Source organism: Urtica dioica, chromosome 2 (genome assembly GCF_054948205.1).
Source record: "Urtica dioica subsp. dioica isolate 48M chromosome 2, U.dioica_male_clone48M_v1_H2, whole genome shotgun sequence".
NCBI lineage: Eukaryota > Viridiplantae > Streptophyta > Magnoliopsida > Rosales > Urticaceae > Urtica > Urtica dioica.
Genome location: NC_142757.1, coordinates 47,293,525 through 47,314,806, shown reverse-complemented (window position 1 = coordinate 47,314,806; position 21,282 = coordinate 47,293,525). Strand labels below are relative to the sequence as shown.

Below are 21,282 nucleotides of genomic sequence, written 5' to 3'. Positions count from 1 at the left end.
TTGACAGGTTGCTAACAGTAACGCCAATCTTGGTGAGCCGTTCTAGATTAGCGCGCCACGTATAACAATTTTGAAATTGTCTGTTATTTTATATTATTATTGCCTATTATTTAATATAAATATATTCATTATTTCCATTTGATTAAGTAAAAGAGCAAATTAGTCTATTAATTATTGACACTTAAGCACGTTGGCTATTTCCCTAAAAGTTACGAAACATAGGCTAAAAACAAAATCTATAGTTTCAAAGTGGCTATTTTGCTACGATGCCCTTAATTTAATTTATAATAAGTATTTTTTAACACCTTTTAAAATGATCAATAAATAAAATTGAAAATAAAAAAGTAATCCATATAATATTTAACTAAATTAAAGTATGAGTTCATTAATTAAAAAAATAAATATATAACAATAATTTAATAGTCTAAGAAAAAAAATATAAATTTATAACTTTTGTGGGAGGAAACTTCGACCTATATCATGTTTGTGAGGTCGTTGTCAGAATCTAAACTTTGCCAGATGTTTCAGTGTTCCTGGTTGATATATATTCCAGCACAATATAAAGTTCAACATTTTTGGTTGATTACAATATTAATATTATTTAGTATTACCTTTTACTTACGTTACTTCTAATTTGGAAATAAATTGGAGTTATGTGTATCGAAATAGTAGAATATATGCAATGAAATCTGGTACGTTAAAAATCGAAGTGCAAGACATAAAGAATTGTGATTGGGAGGGTATTTTCAAAATGTTGAAAGAATTGCACCACTTTTGGGTCAAAACTTGTATCAATCTGATGATGGCATCGAAGATGGTCCAAATTTTACATTTTACTTACTTAGTTTCAAACTTAAAAATAAAAATTATAGGAAAAATTACAAAGATGATGTAATATTTCAAAATATAGCCAACGTTTAAAACAATTATTACTTTTTTTTACTATAAACAATTATTTTCTTATTAATAAAATTATAAATAATAAATAAAATTAAATGAAACCCAATAAACAAATTTTTGAAAAAAAAAATTGTAAACAAAAATAAATGATTGTTTCACAATTTTCAAAAGTTATTTTTCCAATTACAATAGTAGGCACATTATATTTTGAATAAGTTTTTTAAAATAAAAATACTAAGGCCATTTCCAATATATATATATATATATATATATATATATATATATATATATATGTATATATATATATATGTATGTGTGTGTGTGTGTGTGTGTGAGTGTCTTTCATTTGTTGTAGAAAACAGAGCAATATCACAGGTACATATATTGAACTTTGATCAATTTGGAAAATATAGAAGACACAAACTTTTTTTTTTTTTTTAATTGCAAGAATTCATATCTTATGACCCGTGAATTAATATATATATATTATCGAATTCCAAGTATCAAGTACAAAGTGATTGCGTACTCCATGATCTTATAACCCGCGAATTAATATATTAACTATCGAATTCCAAGTATCAAGTACAAAGTGATTGAGTACTCCATGATCTTCATAATAACAATAAGAGACGGGTCCAAAAGAAAAGAAAAAAGGCTACTACAGAAGTGAACGTTGACTTGAAGCCAATCAACTTTTTGTCCCTTCACAAAAGAAAGAAACGACTCTTGTGTACAAAGTGATTGAATAATCCATGATCTTCATAATCATAACAATAAGAGATCGGTCCAAGAAAAAAAAAAGCTACTACATAAGTGAACGTTGACTTGAAGTCAATCAACTTTTTTGTCCCTTCACAAAACAAAGAAACGACTCTTGTGTACAAAGCAAAGATTCAAATGCCGGCGATTTTCTCCGATAATCGCCGGCAATGTCGTTTCCGATGAGTAAACGGCCGACGGTACCTTTGAAGTCGTTTTTCCTCTATTTGTTGTTCTGCAATCGCCGAAAACGACACGCTGTTTCCACTTAAAATGACCGGTCGTTTCGGTCAGCTTAATGAGTAAAAACTTCATTCACTCGACGAAATTTTCAGAAAATTGGAAAAAAACGGCGACGATTTGGCGAGTTTCGGACCAGAACAAGCAAGCGAGAAGAAGACAATTTTTCGGCGACTTTCTTCGAGTTTCGCTCGTCCTCGTCGATAATCGGACGTACTGAGGGTTTCCACAATTTTTCGGCAACATGAGACGAGTTTCGGCGTGAATCTGGACGAGTTTTGGATTTTAAAATTGGCTGAGTATTGAAGAAGAAGAGATGAAGATGGTGATGGTGGCGTGGTGTATGAAGATGACTGAAGAAGAGAGAGAAAGTTAGAGTTTTCTTTGGTTTTTTTTTTTTAAATATAAAGTGTAAACGTCAATATCAAACCTGACACATTGCATTTAATGAAAACTTGCCAATTATTGCATAATGAATGACATATCAAATATTACCATTTAAAATTAATGCACTTTACTTATCGTATTTAAGAAATAAAATATTAATACTATTAAAGATCATAAGATATTGTGCAAAATAAATGCAGTTCATTAACATTCAAATGCCAAATTTGATACCCAATTTTTAGCTTTAAATACCAAATACAAGTTGTGACTTACAACAATACCAAAAATATGTACTCGAGTCTAATAAATAAGAGCAAATATAAATAACTAAATAAAAGTAATTGGCTTTTTTTAATATTAAACCACCATAAAAGCATAACGACCAATGAAATAATCACTTTTACAATTAAACCCATAAAAATTATTATAGATATTAAACCCAAAACATTATTATACATATTACTCTCAACAAAAAAAAAAAATAAACACAAATACATATATAAATACGTACTGAATCTATAGATATTATATGGAATATATTTTTCAAGTTTAAAAATTCAAAAGATACATATATATATATATATATATATATATATGTGTGTGTGTGTGTGTATTATCTTTTTAATATATTAGGGAACATTATTTCCGTTCGGTTTTCCATCGGCACGTCGGTTTTCCATCGAAAACGGTATTTTATTTGTCATTTTCCACATTTTTCCGTTCGATTTTCCGTCGGCGTGTCGATTTTCCATAAATCAGGAAGCTCGAAACGGCATCAAAAACCATATTTAAATCCTTGGGACAAAAGTGATAGAATACTCCATGATCTTCATAATCACAACAACAATAAGAGATCGGTCCAAAAGAAAAGAACACAAAAATAGGCTACTACATAAGAGAACGTTGATATGAAGTGAATCAACTTTTTGTCCCTTCACGAAAAAAAAAAAAAAAAAAAAACTTCTAATATTGTTTCTTTAAAAAGTAATAATAATAAACCAATAATAATAATAAAGTTAACATAATAGTAATTTATAACCACTGTTATTTTAGGCTAATTAATTGCCATCACCTCAGTGAAGCCCATTGCCCTTCTAGTTTCTGTGTGTGTGTATATTACTGTATAGCAATTATTAGTAATTATACTCTCACACCTCATTCCCATACATATAATTTTGCTACAAAAACTCGTCTTCGAAAAAACCAAGCGATTCTTTCTTCACTCGCGCAACAGTAAATTTCGCTGCAGAAAACCCATTAAAACAGTTCATTCAGCTGCAACGGGCTCGACCCTTTTGCCAGCCAAACCAGCAGTGGCATCGAATCGCGGCTCCGAAGGGAACACGAAAACGGTCGAAGCAGCGTTCGAAGGCTGAAACGCGGCCGAGTATCTTGCCGAAGTCAGAGTGAACCTCGGGAGCTGCTGCGGGCCCGAGGCAAGCGGGACGAGCTTGTAGCCGAGACGGATTTCCGATCTAGGGAGGACGTGGATCGTATCGTTGTGGGACCCGGACGATACGAAACCCTGCGCGTCCGCGAGCAACAGCTTGAGATCCTGAAGCAACGGGGTTTCGTTCCGGATCTTGACGTGATACATAAACGGGACTCCCGATACGGCGTAGGGCGGGCATTCCAGGCTCACGACCAACGGGGATGGCTCGAGATTCGTGTCGGGAATCGTTTGTTTGGTCGAGACCGGAGATCGGGCTGACCCAGAATCCCTCTTCCAACGTATACACACGCTTCCTAGCCTGAGCTTGGAGACATTCGGTTTTGGTGTGACGCCGAAAACTTTCTTGAACTCTTCTCCCGGTACGACCACGGCAGCGACAGCGACAGCATCGGGATCTAAGTTTTCGCCATCGGGTTTCAGAGAGAAGGAGCTTTCGCAGCCGTGATCGTCGGGTTCGATCGAGACGGACAGTAATTGCAACGGTACGTCGGTGCAATTTTTGGTGCTGACAATGAGTATGGTTTCCTCGTTCGAAGGTAGAGCCGGACGATGATCGGGGTCGGAGACGGGTTTCATTCTCGAGGGTAGAAACGCGTCCCGCCGGAATGGAAGCATGAAACGGTGGCTTATCGATAGGGCCGTTTTCCCTTCGATCTGCAAGCTCTTGTGGACGTTGAGTTTGTGAGCGGTTGACTCGTCGCTCTCCGGGGAATAGCCCAGCGACACGTAGAGCATCACGGGTTTCGGCGTGTGCCACTTGATTTCCAGCCTGCAAGACCACGACTCGCCTGGTTTGAGAAACGGTACGGAAACCAACCCGAACGATTCTCGTACTTTCTTGATTCGATCGGCGCTCGGACCATACTCATCTTCGCCGTCCGATCCTGATATGCCGAGAAGCTCGACGTGAGGGTTATCCATGGAAATGGGTTCGGATTCCCTCGGACTGTACAAGCCACCGCCTCCGACGTCCACCAAATTGATCTTTAATTCGCCAGAATGGACACAATGGCCCAAAGCGGTTAAGGTGACGGGTACGATAAAGCTCTCTCCAACAAAAGCGGGGCCGATGGCACCTAATTCGAGACCCACTTGTGCATCCGGTTCCTCGACTTGGATGGCTCTCTGTCCGGTGAATGCAAGAGCGAGGTCTTTGGTGGGGTTAGTCTGGACTCGGTCTTCGAACTTCCAAAGAGGCAAATCGCCCATTGACGCTGGACTTTCAGCTATGCAACAGATTGTAAAGTGGGGCTTTATTTTGGCGATAACGAACACACATTCAAGCTTCCCACTTTGATCTGAATCAATGAACAAGGTTATCAAATTCATTATATGTCAACCAAAAACAACAATAAGATATAACAAAAAAAATGGAGATTTACCAGATTTGATATCATACGTTAACCTTAGCCACTTATTCGAAGAAAGGGTCAACGAAGGAGCAGTTTGTACTTCAAGGCCATTTTTACCATCAGACAGTGAAGACGCTCGTTGAGAATTGACAACAGTGAAGTTACACGCAGACTGGTTGAACTGGACTTCGAGTTGGTCAACCTCAACGTTAATGGGTAGTTGAGATAGAAGGGAGAGCGTCATTGGGGTGGACAAACCGGGCTTGATTACTTGTTCATGGAAAGCAACAGAAGCGAGAAGAACAACTCTAAGGGGACTGATAAGATCAATCTCAAGATGAATCGGATGGTCTCCAGACACTTTGAGCTCCGACTCTCCTCCAATAAGCCCAAACACTTCTCTGTGTATCGCTTCCTTTTGTTGAAGACTAGCAGACCCCGCCGGGCCCGTTTCTTTTCCAGAAGAACGGCCGATTGTATCAGATGATACAGGTAGCGCAGCCATTTCAAGAGAGTATTCGATAAAATCTTTCGCTACACCTTGTTTCCTTGAGCACTCTCGCAAATAACCCAAGACGTCCCACAACAAAGTTGCCCATCCTTCTTGCCTGTACAGAGTAGCAACACCATCGAAGAGTTGTTTTGCGTTGCTGAAATCGCCCACGCTGTAGTATTCTCTGGCCATCTCAATTTCACAGAAAGCGCTGATCCTTTGGACTTTTAGGCTGCTAAAAGATTCATGAGACTTCTTGAGCAAGGCGATGATTTCAAAGGAATCTTGGAATCTTTTCCCTTCAGAAATTGCGTAATGAATGTACTCTTCGTCCGTGATGCTGAAAGACAGCAAACCCAGTTCCAACATATTTCAGTAAAAAAGATATTAAAGATCCAAGATATCATTAACTAAAGCTTACGGTTGAGTGATGAGTGCATCTCCTTCCTCAATCAGTCGAGCAAACTGACCCACATACGTTGAAGGCTCTACAGAGTCAGCACTGCTGTCAGTCCCATTAAATGCTTCTGACATTGAGACTGCGATTTCTAACGAAGATCTTTTCTCCTTCAAGTAATGAGCGGCTAACTGTTCCAATATTAACATACTATGTTATAATACAAACTCTAAACGATTTTAATAACTATCAACCATATTAAATGGAAATGGATAAAATTCCTTTTTCCCCCCGAAAGCAAGTTACATGTTGCTGGCCAAAGAAGACACAGATTTGTGAATGTAGAGCGATTCAATACATACATGTTAATACTTACTTGATAGTAGTTGGCTGGGCGACATTCCCACTCGGTCAACGATCTCTCTCCACTGTCAAGAGGAAGAGATGAAATGTTCTGAGCGGAAGCAGAACTTGTCTCAAGCAACTCCGCAAATACCAAATACTGTCTGCTCATCCACTCCCAATGGAGAAAAATAGCTTCTGTAGCTCCTATCAGCTTACTGTAGGAAGCATTGTGCTTGCGAAACCACACAACTGCCTCAGCAATTTTTCCACCATGTAGTAACAATGTTGATATCTTGAAGTGAAGTTGCTCTGCAATAGTTTTTATCTCAAGTAACCGTTGGATTGGAGGTAACCTAGTTGATGTCCCAATCATCTGTACACAACATTAACATGGACAAGAACAACAGAGATTGGTAAAAACAGTTTTTATTTTATTTTCATTATCCAGAAAGAGTATTTGTTAAAACTTGAAACAGTTGTCAAGCTAACTTTCATCTAGGCCTAGAAGGAAAGTTGGCTAAAAGTTCAGCATAACATCTAAATAAATAAACAAAACCGTGTTTACAGATAAAGATCGTAAAACTGAAAACAGTGAAGAGTGAACATATACCTCACGCAGTGCCAGATAGGCTTCCTCATAGAATTTGAGAGCTTCAGCCCAGTCTCTTCGAAACTCGGCATACACTGCAATCTATACGTTTTTGCAGAAATAGACATCGTTATTAGCATCAGAAAAGTTGAGCGAATATCAATGTACTCCTAATTCAGTGGTTTTATCTAATATTTCTTCACTAAATTTATTGAGCGCACAAAAATATTAATCTGGAACGAAAAAATGCTAACCTTGAAGCAATAGCGAACATGCAATTCAATTGATCCGACTGTTTTCTTCTCAATCCGCGACTTAATCCTCCGACCTTCGTCCTTATAATACGTGCTCGCAAGCTCTGCAAAAATGCTTCCCAGCCTGCACCAAATAAACAGAGTAAAACCGGATAAGACGTTTCTCTATCATTACATTTCTCTTTTGAACAAAAATAAATTGATATACCAACAAAATGGCATGCCTTTGCAGAGACTGTTTAATCTCATTCTCATCGTTTTGAGAAAAGGTAATGAAATACTTGGGATCAATTTCAGCCCGCTTCCGCAGTGCCAGCATTCGATCTTCCGTTATGTCATCTGTATCAACGCAGTTTCCCATTTCATGAAATTGTACTCCTAACAGCATCAGCAAAATGACGAGAAATATAAATAAGTAAATACATAAACTGACCCTTGGAATGAGAATGCACAACCACAATCACCAATTTAATGTTCTTCGCACTAATCACCGCTCTGCAATTCAACCAAATGCATAAGTTAAGACATTTCATTCAAACCCCCAATGAAAACAAAGAGCAAACATCACAGACATGGGTCAACCCTTTCGGTTCTATCTTCAAATTCGATCATCTCACGGAGTTCATTATAATTCAAGGAAAAAATCAAACATTTAACTCGAAATGCGAACTCTGAAACGAATTGAACTGAAATTAGTCAGTCTGAATGCTGAGCTAGGTCAATTTAAATCGAGCATTTGCGAGCTAATCTCTCCGAAATAGAGTCTTAACTCCTATGAGAAATCGACATTCGTGATCTATCATAATTCGTAACCACGACACAACAGCATACAATCAATCGAACGTAATTGATTTCTTGTTTTAGATTACTTGAGAGAGTCGAGATCGGAGCAGAGTCGTAGCCACTGGGCGGGGTCGCCGGAGACGGACTCGGAGGACAAGAACGCGGCAGCGACGGAGGGAATCTTGGTGCGGTGCTTGAGGAGCCAATCGCGGCGGAGAATCCCGTCCGGATTTTTCGGCTGCTCTGTGTCAGAGCGGTGACCGGAGAGGAGGAGAGAGATGTCGGAGAGATTGGGGAGAGCGAGAGAGTTGATCGGAGGCTGGAGAGAGTGCAGGTGCGCAGAAATCGCAGGCTGAAGATCGCCGCCTCCGGCAACCGCCACAAGGCTCACCGGCGGACTCCGGATCTCCTCCGGGTACTCTTCCATTGATGGCTTCTTTAGAGAGAGAGTGTATACGACCAAAAACAGCAAGCCACTCGTGAATATCAATCGCCAATTTTCAAGAGAGTAATCTAGGAGTTTGTAAATACAAATAGCAAAACTAAAATCAAATAAAAAATAAAAAAAATTACGCGAAATAAATCGCTTGAAACGTTAATATTGCAATCTAACCGACGTTTCATTTAATACATTAACCTTTATTAAAATCGGCTGAACATAAACACGTAGGCAACGTATTGATCACAGTCAAATAATACAGATTTAGTACACGTTAACTTAATTTATTTCATAATATTTTTTTTTTAAAGTCTATTTAGTTGCGATATCAAGTTTTCTTAGGTTAATTTCATTTGATTTTATTTATTTTACACGCGATAAGTTTTGACTGACTGAAACGTTGATTAGCAATTGATTTCTATGATTTATGTTACGTAAGGATATTTCCGATATTTTTTAACCGTTTATTTATGTAAATGACTAGATTATAAAATTTATCAAACGTTGGATATATAATTAAAATCATGTTTGAAATTGGCTACGTTGCTAGATTACCCAATAAATAATTGGATAACTATTTTTTTTCTTTTAAAAATTCTCTCTTACGCTATCGAGCAATGTCTTGTTATCTCCTTCAATACGAATTTGATGCATATTACGAAATTTTTCCAATTTTATTACTAGCCTAGATCCCAAATATCACCTCGGCCTTCGAAACAACATGAATAGTACCATACCACATCCACTTCAGTCTTAGGATATTAGGAATTGTACAATACCACAAACTTTTTTCATGTTCATTTCTAATATAACAAAATTTGTGAATTTTCTTTGTCTAATAATTCAGTCTTAAGCATTCTTCACATGGTCCATAAGATCTCTCTATCAGGCTAAACAATTTGATATGTTGAATTGGGTAAATTAGAATAATAATATTCAAATGTTGAATATAGTTCACTTTGAGAAATGTAACAAAAAAAGTCACTTAGTGCAAAAATCAGTATTTTTTTACTAACATTTTCGAGTCGTCAAAGTATAATTTTTGAGGTTTAAAATGCTAAATGAAATAAATATCATAGACTATATTTGAGAATATGGTTGTGGCATTTAATTAGAAATCTTTGATTTTATACATATTATTTTCCTCTTAGTCTTTAACGAATTAAATAGGATGAATGAAATGTAAAAATATATTTGATGACAACATCAACAGAATTAAGTCTTGGCTATGAGTCCCTTAGATGACATAGCGTTTCGTCAAGGCTAGAGAAAACACACATGATTTTGTTATATCTTACATGATAATTCGAAGGGCTCTCAAGATATATAATCATATAAAAACTCAAGTTTTACCATAGAACCAACATTTGATAAATTTAAGTAAATAGTCACGAGATTTTATTAACAAAGTCAAAAAGACATTAATAGTTGTAAATATCTGTTACTAATTATAAATGATCATCAGACTCCAATGACATAAATGGAATGGTAAAAACGTCCAAATAACATCATATGACTATAATGACTATTTACTTAAAATTTACGAAAGATTGGTTATTTAGCAAGTCTCCGAATTTTTTTTGGCTTAGTTACTCAATTAATTGTAATTTAAATTACTTAAATACGTACTTTATTCTTATTGCTTAAATGTCACTCATTGGTATGCGACTCAATGAGAGAAGATATAGTTTCAACCTTGATGAGATACGTTGACCTGTTTATATGATTGATGGGTTTGAGGACACCAGTTTTGGAAGGCTATCAATATCCTTCCATAGCCACGACCAAAACACACAAAGACATCCATGTTTATTTATTTTTTTAATATCTTCTCTCTTTCAAGACATTATACCATAGACTCTATCATGGAGAAGGGGGATCATATTCTAGATTCTAGCTCCAGGTGACACTAGTATCTCTGAAAAATTCAAATAATTTCCTAGGGAGCATTCTTTATGCCTGCCTTAAATTTTAAGTGTTCCACGCCGAGCTCGTCAAAACGTGGATTGTATTGATGCGAGATTCCTGTTTAGCCTGGCTTGCCATGATGCAGCCAAATTCTCAGGATGACATGTGAGATCTCTGCTCAATTGCAAATGGTGGGCTTTCTTCTAAGAAGAGCGTCTGATATATTTTTCATCTTGGAAGACATCTATGAGCTCAGTTTTGTGGTCGTAGTGGTGTTATTCATCATGGCGTGTTTAGCAATGTGTGTATATTTTTTTTTTTTTTGATCAAGTAGCAATGTGTGTATATGTATATATCTTTTGTTACTCTTTCGAGGAGTTAAATCGAGCTTTTCAACGACACAGAGCCTGATGTGTTCCACAACCGGCACTAAACTATTGATGTGAGAAATAAACAGTCTCAACTTTTCAATAATGAAAATCCGGTTTTAATTAGTTCTTCACCTCAAACTAATTTATGTCATATCCCCTCGATGATTTGAAAAGAAGAAGCGAAATATATAATCACAATATAAATGAATTTAATGTAAAATTGAAATTTTCTATTTGGATCGGAATAAAATACCCTTTGCGGGTGGAGCTCATGAGCTCGATACAGTTGAGGAACAGAAGACAATAATTTTGAAGGTTGGAAAAGAGAGAAAAACATATAACATGTACAATAAGTGTCGAATTTTGTCACATCCATTGTCTATTTTTAGTCTAAAAAATCGATTCTCCTAGCTCCATGTGTTGCGGAGCTCGCGGCGCATGTCTCTCTTCGATTTGGAATGAGTGGGGCGGTTGATGAAGAAGTGTTTGATCGGTCTTCATCTTCATATATATATATATATATATTGAGCAATTTGTTAAATGGTCTGAGCTGAGCTAGAATGATATAGCTCGGACATTTGGCAAGCTAACCTCAAAGTGACCTCACTACAGCAAAGAATGGGATGGGCCGATCACGCTCAGTTCAGTAGATTCGGGCTACGAACTCTAATCTTCGAGGCCCAAAAACACTTATTTAAAAATAGAAGAAATGACGGCAAAAAAACCCAATGTTTACGGGTTGTAACATTTAAATACTTATTCTTTAAAAGTAACTGGAAAAATACCAAAGGTCAAGAATTCGTTCAACCGTAGTACCCGAGCCGTTAAATTTGATGAAATGACACGTGTCACCATCTCCAAATTTAAAAATATCAAAAATAATTTTAATTATGTTTAAATTAAAAAATAAAGCTGTAGCAACAACTATTAATGTCTAATATATATATATTTAACATGTCTAATATAATAAACATTTAAGACTTTGAAGAATTAATGACAGTAAAACGCAAGTAATGACAAAATAAGATTTTTTGTTTTTGTTTTTTTACATGAGGCTAGACTGATATATTTACAGGTATTTAAGTGCATATATGTAAAAGAATAAAAAAAACAAAATCTTATTTTGTCATTACTTGCGTTTCACTATCATTAATTTTTCAAAGTCATAAATATTTATTATATTAGACGTGTTAAATATATATATATATATATATATATAGATATATATATTAGACGTTAATAGTTGTTGCTAGAGCTTAATTCTAATATGTATGATAAAGTCACACCATAAATAAATAGAGAGCATTTTTTTAATTTAAACATAATTAAAATTAATTTTTTATTTTGAGATGGTGACACATACCATTTCATCCAATTTAACGGCTCGGGTACTAACGGAGGAACAAATTCCTGACTTTGGGTATTTTTCCCGTGATAACATGAGTACTTAAGTGTTACAACCGTAAACATTGGATTTTTTTGCCGCCATTTCCTCTAAAAAAAAGAACTTCTACACCAACAATTATTCATGACAGGAACATAGGAATTTTTCGATTTATAGTATTTGACTTTTATATTTTAAAATTATTTATGAATAAAGTCAGCAAAAATTAGAGTTTGTTAATTAAATAATTTGTATTATTGTAAAATATTTATCTACAAAAAATTTAAAAGTTGAAAGTTATATGGTTGTTTAGTTTTTAAATGTGAAAATATCATGGGAATTGAAAATCACATAAATAGTGAAGGTTTTTTGTGATAGAAAGAAAAACAAATGAGAGAATTGTGTCAGTAAATTAAAATTGGGGTTTTATAATAATAAAATGTAAACCACGGAGTAATAATACAATATTTAACTAAAACTGAAGATGTTTTTGTTATATATTTCCTAGATTTTTTTGTTATTATTACTATTATTTATATATATATATATATATATATATATATATATATATATTGTTTAATAAATACGATTTTATATGGGGCCGACTAGGTATCTAATTGACCATGTCCTTTAAAATTCTAACCAATTATCACTTAAATTAGGTAACTAGCCCAATCCACTACCAATATATTCCTATCTTACCTTTCATCAAATACACACAAAAATTTTCGCTTACGACTCCGATCCTTCAATCCTCTGATATTGCATCCGAACTCTCCGTCGATTTCGAATCCTTCAATCCTTTTCCGCCACCAATTTTCTGATTTCGCCACTTCCGAAGCCGACGAAGACGTCTCCGTTCTCAGAACTTGGGAAAAATGGTAAATAAATATTATTTCCAATTCGACTAACCATAGAACACCATAATCTAAACCCTATCCCGCATCTCCGATCAATTCTCTCTTAGATTGACTATAAAATACGGTAAATATTATTTCCAATTCGACTAACCCATAGAGCAGCATAACCGAAACTCTGAAACTTTAATGGTAAATAATATTTATAGTCCGACCATTCGATAGTAAATATTATTTACCATTCGAAACACAAAAATACATGTCTCCGATTTTGCGAACGATTCTATTATTCAAATCCGATGATGAAATACTGGAAAAAAAATTTGGAGTTAACAAACAAATAAGAACGAAGTTTTATGAAACCAAAGAACCTAAACACCTACACTAGTCAAACAGAAACTAAGAAGGATTAAATGACTAATGTAGACAACAGATAATATAAGAACAATAGAAGAACATGTATGAAATCGACGATCCTAAGCCATTTATTCCAAATGAGTCGTCGAATATCCTGGTTGCAAATCGCAAGATAATTTTAATCGTAAATAATATTTACGATCCGGCCATTCGATAGTAAATGTTATTTACCATTCGAAAAAGAAAATATCTGTCTCCAATTTGACAAAAGATTTCCATGATTCAAATCCGATGATGAATAACTGAAAAAAAAATTTGGAATTAACAAACAAATAAGAATGAAGTTTTATAAAATCAAGAACAATTTTGAAAGTATGAGAAATATGAATTATTTGCCTAAATAAATTGATAGTTAGATTATAATTTAAAAATCTCTTCTATAAGTAGACTGGTCGTTTACAAATCTCTTTTATATAAAAGATGTATATAATCTCAAAGTCAACTTTATGTAAAAAAAACAAAAAACAAAGTAAATTTTGTATTAAATTAAGTAAGCACCATAATTACTCTGTCGCTCTCTCAGTATTGTCTTTTACCCATCCCTTTCTTTTTTTCCTAAATTTTCTTCTCTCTCCAAATATAAGACGAATTATACGTTTACAGTTTACACTTAACTCAAGACTCCAAAAGAAATCACGTGGAAAGAAAACCCAGTTTCATTCACACATCCCGAGGAACGTATTATCATTATAAAAGAGTGGACGATCTTTATAACTTGGCCTAAGTATTCGGGTCAAGTAAATAAAACAAAATATAGCTTCTTTTATAATAGAGTTTCACCCACCTCGAGAAGCGTATTAACATCGTTATTTCAATTTAAAAGCATTGACGAAAATAATAGCATGGCCTAACTATACGGGTCAAGTAAATAAAACAAATTATAGTTTCTATATAGCGTCCTTGACAATATAAGCAGTGCTAGTAAGATTTTCAGCTCTCTCACTTGATCTGGCGAGCGAATATAATGGAAACACCTACTTCGATCGTCAACGAGCTTTTGGACGGAAAAAGCAACTACGAGAAGTGGAGTATTCAGTTGCAGTCTTACTTGCAGGGTCGGGATCTTTGGGACACCGTCGTTGACTCCGACGTCAAAGACGGCAAAGCTGAACTCTTGTCGGAGCAGAAAAATGCGTTGGCTCGTCACGCCATTCTCATATCTTGCGCGACAGAGCCGTTTCTTGTGATAAAGGACATAAGCTCAGCGAGGCAGGCTTGGGCTGCTCTGCAAGCTGAGTACAACAAGAAACCCACGAGGCCGAGGGCCGAGGATAGACAAACGGAATCAAGTAAGTTCAAAATACCATCACCAAGTAATTTATCGTGTAAAAGTATTATAGTGTTTCGCCTCAAACTTTTATAAGGAAGGTACATCCCGATTCGACGTGGGACGTCCTGGACAAATTGGTCAATCGGTTAAACCTTTGACCATTTAATTTCAACGGTTAACTATTTTAGAACGGTTAACCGATTAACTATTACTTTCAATATTTCATTTTCTTGGCGGTTGGTTAACCGTAACCGGTTAACATAATTCGCCGGTTAATTTTGACTAAAAAGTGTTGGAAATGGTCCCTAACAATACATCAAAAAATAAAGAAAGAAAAACAACATGTACATGGAAAAGAAAAGAAAATAGAGTCTGAAATAATTTTCTATTCAATTCACGTTTTTTTTGAAGTGAGAGATGTTAATACAGACTCTGAAATATATATATATATATATATATATATATATATATATATATATAGCAACAACATAATAAATACGTTAACCACTAATAACTAACCCCTAAATTAGGAGAAAAAAGAGGATCTACTAAACCACTAAGTCCACTACTAATAAAACCACTTACCCATGTTTCAAATGCCACAACAAAGTAACATTAACGACTAACACACGTTTTTTTTTTCTTTCTTTTTCTTAACAAAGACAAATTCTAAGTCTAGATTAAAATAACTAACAAAGCAAAGTTAAATTAATCGACCGATTAATTTTAACCGGTTGACTTAATTTACAATGTTAAGAATAGTTTCGTCTCGAGACCAATCCATCACGAAGCACGGTGTTTTTTAGCAGTGCTGCATTGGAAGATGCTCCAGGCCGTGAAACGCGGGGACTGGGACAAGACGCGGGCAATCCTGGACGAGAACCCGGAGGCAATCGAGGCCAAGATCTCGTATTCGGGAAAGAACGCCCTCCACGTGGCGGTGAGCGAGGGCCACCTCCACATCGTGGAGAAGCTAGTGGGTCGGATGACGGACGAGCAGATGGAGACGAGGCGCGTGGACGAGTTGACGCCTCTAGCCGCGGCCATCGAGATAGGGAGCCTCCCCATCGCCCGGTGCCTCGTCCGACGACACGGGAAGCTCGCCACCATCATGCGCCCGGAGGGCCTCCCCGTCCGCTACGCCATGGTCAGCAGCCGCAGGAATATGGTCCCCTTTCTCTATTCCGTCACGCCCATCAAGACCTTAATTAACGTCGACGATGGCATCCACTGCGCCGCCCTTCTTTCCCAGGCTATTTACTCCAAACACTACGGTATGCAAATTGAATTCGGTTAAGACAATGTGTGGTTAGAAAACAATGATCTATTTTTTTTTAGCAAAGTACATAATGTATCGTCAAATATTCAATGGTCCGTTAGATATATAGCCATATTTACATTTAAGTTTTGCCATTTTGCCAATTTGTGGTAAATTTGTAGTAAATAGCCATGACCAATTATTTACACAAATAAATTGACTGAAATACCCTATCGCACTTACATTATTAATTAAAGTGGCTAATAATTCGAGCAGTTATAAATGTTTATTTATAGTTATTGATTTTTTTTCTTGCATGTAAATACCTATTTACGCTCATTTACTGTTGATTATTTACCAAAAACTTACCAAATATTGACTATTAACTAAAAATTTAACAAATATTGGCTAATTAGCAAATTTGGATAGTTAGCTAATTACTTGAATATTCAATATGATTCCACAAGATCTAGTTCGTTCAAGTAATGGATTATAGCCGATTGAAAGGATCTTCTAATCAACCCAAAGACTGTTTTTTTTGTTTTTTTTTTGTATTGAAAAAAAATTAGATGTCGCTTTGAGTTTGCTACGGGTAGCCCCGCAGTTGGTGGTCACAGTGGATGATCCGGGAAAATCGCCGTTGTGGGCGTTGGCCTCTTCCAAACTGTTTACTGACAATGCATCAACCTTGATATTCTGGCGGAGATGGATATATGAGCGTATATAAACTTCCTCTTCTCTTTGTTATTTGTTGGATTTTTTTTTTTTAGGTGTTTATAATACTTGTTTTACTACATAGGGATTCACATATCCAGTGGGGTCATTAATCACGTATCGGTGGAAATTGAAAATCTAGAGGACAATCAAAGTGACAAAGAAGCTATGAATGCTGATAAAGCTATCGATTCTTTCTCCGTCGCTGGGAGGAAGGTAAAGTTTACACTGTATTATCTAAAGAATTTTACTCTTTTTGTGTCACAGTTTACACTAAAAAAATTGTAACGTGGAGGCAGAAAATCTGCCAATTTCATATACTTGCTAATTTACATTTTAGTTAACGTTTTGTAAATTTTTTGTAAATAGTCAAAAATATGACGTAACTAACGTTATTTACACATATTTACTAGAAATTTACTCTGCGTATATAAATTTACGCGGCTATTTATAAAAAATTAACGAAATGTTGACTAACGTTTCATATGGCTAGATAGCCACTGGACTTTTTTTAATGGCGATTTGGTATGTTTTATTCACTTGTAATGGTCATTTAGCAGTTAAAACTTAAAACCTGTACTATATTAGTAACTCAGAAGAAATAATTTGAATTCAAACAGCAGATTTGGTTTCTCTTGTCTATCAGTTTACTTCCACTACGAAAATCTGTATTCATAAAATTTGTATCTATGATCATTCAGTTGGAACATAATTTTTTTTTTTAACAAGTAAAAGCAAATGTACAAAAAAAAAAAAAATAGTAAAAAGACTGCCATTTTCATGTGAATTAAACTACTAGAAAATGATACAAACATCTTATGCCAATCAACATTTTGAATGTAGTGCTTTGGAATGCTGGGATGGGCGGTTTCAGTTCTTCTCCGACCTCTAGGTACGCATACAAGACTTCTCACTGCAATAAATGAGGTCTTTAGCCGTGACATTTGTCGCAGCTGAAGCCCAAAGCCCAAAAATTGCGGCAAAATATGCTTTAACCGTGACTTCAGCCTCGATAAAAGTCGTTGCTGAAGCCTCGTTGTTATTTCAGATACCCGCGACTGTAACTGCTAACTCGCGGCTATAATATCCCCCGCCATTTGTCGGGTCTATATTCTGACCCACCTTATCTTATGGAGGGGAAATAGAAAATAGTCACAAGTTTGTAGCTATAGCTCAACACCTTATCTTATGAGTCTATAACTTGTTGTAGTGCCTTCACCAATCTGTGTCTCATTCTATGATTCTTTTTTCACTCAAAGTTAGTGGCTAAAAATATGCGTACACAGATATAAAGAGCATATACAAATTGAAAGTGGTGGGCGAACAGACGAGGGAAATCCTAGAGCACGTTTGCCGAGTGATAGAAGGGATGTCGGACAGGAAAAGACTAAAGAACGCGGGGATGAGCAGCGCCATGGTTCAGGCCGCGTACCACGGGAACATTGAGTTCATAACCCGAATCATGAAGGCTAATCCGGAATTAGTTTGGGGTCCTTTTGTCTCAAGAAAAGTGATCGAGACCGCCATCATACACCGCCAGCCCGAGATATTCAACCTAGTGTACGGGCTCCGAGAAAAAGTGGCAATGGCTAACTATTGTGATGAGAACAAGAGCAACATCTTGCACAAAGCGGCTATAATTGCGAATCCTATGGTGCTCAATCGCATACCCGGAGCAGCTTTGCAAATGCAAAGTGAACTAAAGTGGTTTAAGGTAACATAAGTTTGTTTATTTGAAGTATCATGGTCTCCAATCTCAAAATAAATTGACAATAAGGGAATAAACCCTTGACAATCGCGATAGGAGTAATTCATGACCTTAATTTTAGCCAATTGCTTTGGATAATGTTGGATCGTTAACTTTTCTAAATTTTAGAAAAATTATACATAGTAGTCATTTGAAATTAATTGATTGGTAAAGTAATCAATGTTTCAAATTTTTAGCTGAATAGCTAAAGTGATGTTGTCACAAATTTTTTTCACTATCATTAAATTTTTGACGATTTATATAAGCAATCTATCACTTTCAAAAAATTTATTTATCATTATTTTTCAAAATGAAATCATTTTGCTCCCTAATATGTTTGAAGATGTACCGATAAAGCTGAGTTTTTAACCGTTGCACGTTTACTTGATAGAAAGTAGAAGCGCTTGCATCCCAAGAGGCAACTACTGTGACCACTGCGGACCATCCGGGCTCAACTGTGGACAAGGTAGTTTTCCTAACAGCGCGCCAAATATTCACAGACAGTCACAAGAATTTGGTGATCGCAGGAGAGCAATGGATGAAAGGCACGTCGAGCTCTTGCACTGTCGTCGGCGCTCTCATCATCACAGTCACGTTTGCTGCGGCGTTCACGTTCCCCGGAGGAAACGAACAGACTCGTGGATATCCCATGTTCGCTGAGAAGACGTTGTTCAGAGTCTTCATGATATCGAACTCCATGGCTTTGTCCGCGGCGACCTCTTCGGTGCTCATGTTTTTGGGAATCCTAACTTCCCGTTATGGGGAGGAGGATTTTCTCACCTCTTTGCCCAAGAAGCTCATATTCGGCCTTTCTACTCTCTTCTTTTCTATAGTCGCCATGTTGACGGCTTTTTGTGCCGGCCTTTCTCTCATGTTTCATCACGGTTTGTGGATCGTCATTCCATCCGCTATACTCGCCGTAATTCCGATTGCATTGTTCGCGCTCATTCAGATCCCGCTCCTATACGACATTTTCACGTCTACTTATGGACCTAGTAAGTTTTCTAAGAAAACCCAACGTTTGATGTATGGTTAATTATAGAGGGTTGTACGGTTGTACCACTTACCTTGTGATTTTTTTTTTTTTACTTTTACCAATAAATGCACTTTCCTTATTTATGGATGCCCGTTTATGTTGATGAAAAAAAAACCTTTGCTCACGTGCTGAGGCAAGGTTTGTATAATTTCTTAGGTTACCTTTTCCTGGGCAAAAAAATGAGGTTTAGACTAGAACATACATGGACTGTTTCATCAAATTTTTGAATTTGACTGCTTCATGATTGTTATGTGATTTAATTGTCATATTCCTAAATTGGGAACTCAAACGAGATATCCACTTACGATCTGCATTATTCTTTAATAATTTGTATGCAATTCATTGAGGAATTAGAATGAATGGATAATGGTTATAGACAAGTTTTTATTTTATTTATTTATTTATTTTTGGTATAAAAGGAACTTCAAAAGACGTTGGTTCCCTTTCACAAACTTCACAACCGTAGTTATAACCGTCGTACAACAGTTTTTCGTTGAAAACTCTAAATAAAATCCATTTTTTAATGGCTTGAATGACGGAAAATTATGTCATGCACACCCCTATATATTTATGAATAATGATAATCGCCACTGGAATTAGCAGTGTCACATTTTAGCGAATTATTTTTTTCGAAGGCTGAAATGATAGAATTTGGTCAAAATCAGTGTCAGCTCGGGACGAAGCACTGAGGTCTTGTTCAGATGCTTGTTTACGTCGAACATAAGTGGGATCTATTGCCAGTGTCACACCGCTAACGCGCCAGTGATGATTTTTGTATTCTATATTTATAGAATGAATGTTTGTCAAAATTTTCATTTGGGTATCATTTAATTTTAACCATGACCCAACCTGAATAAACAAGACAAGAATAAGGCCATTTGTAATGTTGTGATTGTGAAATAGCCAACATTTAAAAAAAAATTAACAAAATAATACTACCAGAAAAACGTTTAGCAACCACAACGAAAACCGTAATTATTTTAAAACGACTACGGCGACATGTCTGTAGTTCAGACGACGGAGTCTTTACCTTTTATATATATGACTTTGCATTTTTTTTAGTTTATTCAAACAAAACAAAAAAAACCGTAGTAACATATTACTACAAATAATTACAGTTCTCATCAATAAGAACTACGGTTTCTTAATTACGTGGCAATCTAAGAAAAATATCAATCCCGATTGTATATTCCGTTTGTTTTGGAATGTTAGACTTACGTGTGAAAAAAAGATCATATACTACTATGAGCAGTTTTTTAGTTTGTTTAGATGTTAATGTTTATTGATTTTCATTTGATTTTCTTAATGATCAACCTCTCTCAATCTGTTTTTTTTTTTTCATTGCTTAATTCATCTCCGTGTCTCTCCCTCTCCATCTCCATTTCTTCCGATTTTCTCTCCACCAATCAAAACTTGGCGATCAAATTGGGATATCCTAACCCTTATAATCTATTGCTAGATTTCAATTCCTATAAAAGAGAAAGTCTTTCCATAGGAGTGTTTTTTACACACTTAAAGTTTTTGTGAGAGTTCTTGAGCGAAAACACTTTGTATTTTGTGTGGTTTAATTTTGTCTTGTTCTTTATTGTCGCTGTTCGTGCAATTGACAGAGTTTCTGTCAATTGCACGAACATTATCTGAAAGATTATCATTTAAATTGGACCAGTTGTACTTATTCTATAGATGATGAAGTTCTTTACCATTGGGATTGCATCCCTCCATACGTAGGTACGATTTGCCGAATTGGGTACCAATTCATTGTCTCTTGATTTACAGGCTTTAATTATTTAATTTGGTAAATTAACCGTTGTTACATAACTTATTAAGAACATTATTAAGAGACATCACGAAACAATCTATACACTTTTTCAGTTTATATAAGCACAACAAAGTTTACATAGCTCTTACATGTCTCACATATATATATAT

At 35.8% G+C, this 21,282-nt stretch overlaps 2 protein-coding genes across 4 annotated transcripts; one reads left to right on the top strand and one right to left on the bottom strand.

Moving 5' to 3' along the window:
* Nucleotides 1–3,152: 3,152 nt before the first annotated feature.
* LOC149405097 (trafficking protein particle complex subunit-like protein) lies at nt 3,153–8,448 on the bottom strand. 2 transcript variants are annotated; one of them, XM_089606825.1, is made up of 9 exons: nt 8,039–8,448; nt 7,603–7,664; nt 7,394–7,508; nt 7,170–7,293; nt 6,937–7,017; nt 6,358–6,699; nt 6,006–6,172; nt 5,122–5,924; nt 3,153–5,037 (listed from the first exon to the last, which is right to left on the bottom strand). In XM_089606825.1, exons 1-9 carry the CDS (start codon nt 8,377–8,379, stop codon nt 3,554–3,556), a joined length of 3,519 nt encoding a protein of 1,172 aa, XP_089462951.1. In that variant the 5' UTR covers nt 8,380–8,448; the 3' UTR covers nt 3,153–3,553. The 2 variants fall into 2 exon arrangements, with proteins under 2 accessions (XP_089462951.1, XP_089462952.1); XM_089606826.1 differs by having other exon boundaries at nt 7,378–7,508; nt 8,039–8,260.
* A 5,790-nt stretch (nt 8,449–14,238) lies between these two features.
* LOC149405096 (uncharacterized) lies at nt 14,239–19,725 on the top strand. 2 transcript variants are annotated; one of them, XM_089606687.1, is made up of 7 exons: nt 14,239–14,617; nt 15,408–15,872; nt 16,426–16,575; nt 16,656–16,786; nt 17,414–17,462; nt 17,857–18,284; nt 18,709–19,725. In XM_089606687.1, exons 1-7 carry the CDS (start codon nt 14,293–14,295, stop codon nt 19,351–19,353), a joined length of 2,193 nt encoding a protein of 730 aa, XP_089462813.1. In that variant the 5' UTR covers nt 14,239–14,292; the 3' UTR covers nt 19,354–19,725. The 2 variants fall into 2 exon arrangements, with proteins under 2 accessions (XP_089462813.1, XP_089462812.1); XM_089606686.1 differs by having other exon boundaries at nt 15,405–15,872.
* The last annotated feature ends 1,557 nt before the right edge of the window (nt 19,726–21,282 follow it).

Excerpts from the sequence above, each read along its gene's own strand:
- LOC149405096 (XM_089606686.1), top strand. The coding sequence starts at position 14,293 with ATGGAAACACCTACTTCGATCGTCAACGAGCTTTTGGACGGAAAAAGC. Across the intron at positions 14,618-15,404 it reads GGATAGACAAACGGAATCAA|CAGTGCTGCATTGGAAGATG; the intron begins GTAAGTTCAAAA and ends GGTGTTTTTTAG. Across the intron at positions 15,873-16,425 it reads TATTTACTCCAAACACTACG|ATGTCGCTTTGAGTTTGCTA; the intron begins GTATGCAAATTG and ends AAAAAAAATTAG.
- LOC149405097 (XM_089606825.1), bottom strand. The coding sequence starts at position 8,379 with ATGGAAGAGTACCCGGAGGAGATCCGGAGTCCGCCGGTGAGCCTTGTG. Across the intron at positions 6,700-6,936 it reads CCTATCTGGCACTGCGTGAG|ATGATTGGGACATCAACTAG; the intron begins GTATATGTTCAC and ends TGTTGTGTACAG. Across the intron at positions 5,038-5,121 it reads AACGTATGATATCAAATCTG|ATCAAAGTGGGAAGCTTGAA; the intron begins GTAAATCTCCAT and ends TCATTGATTCAG.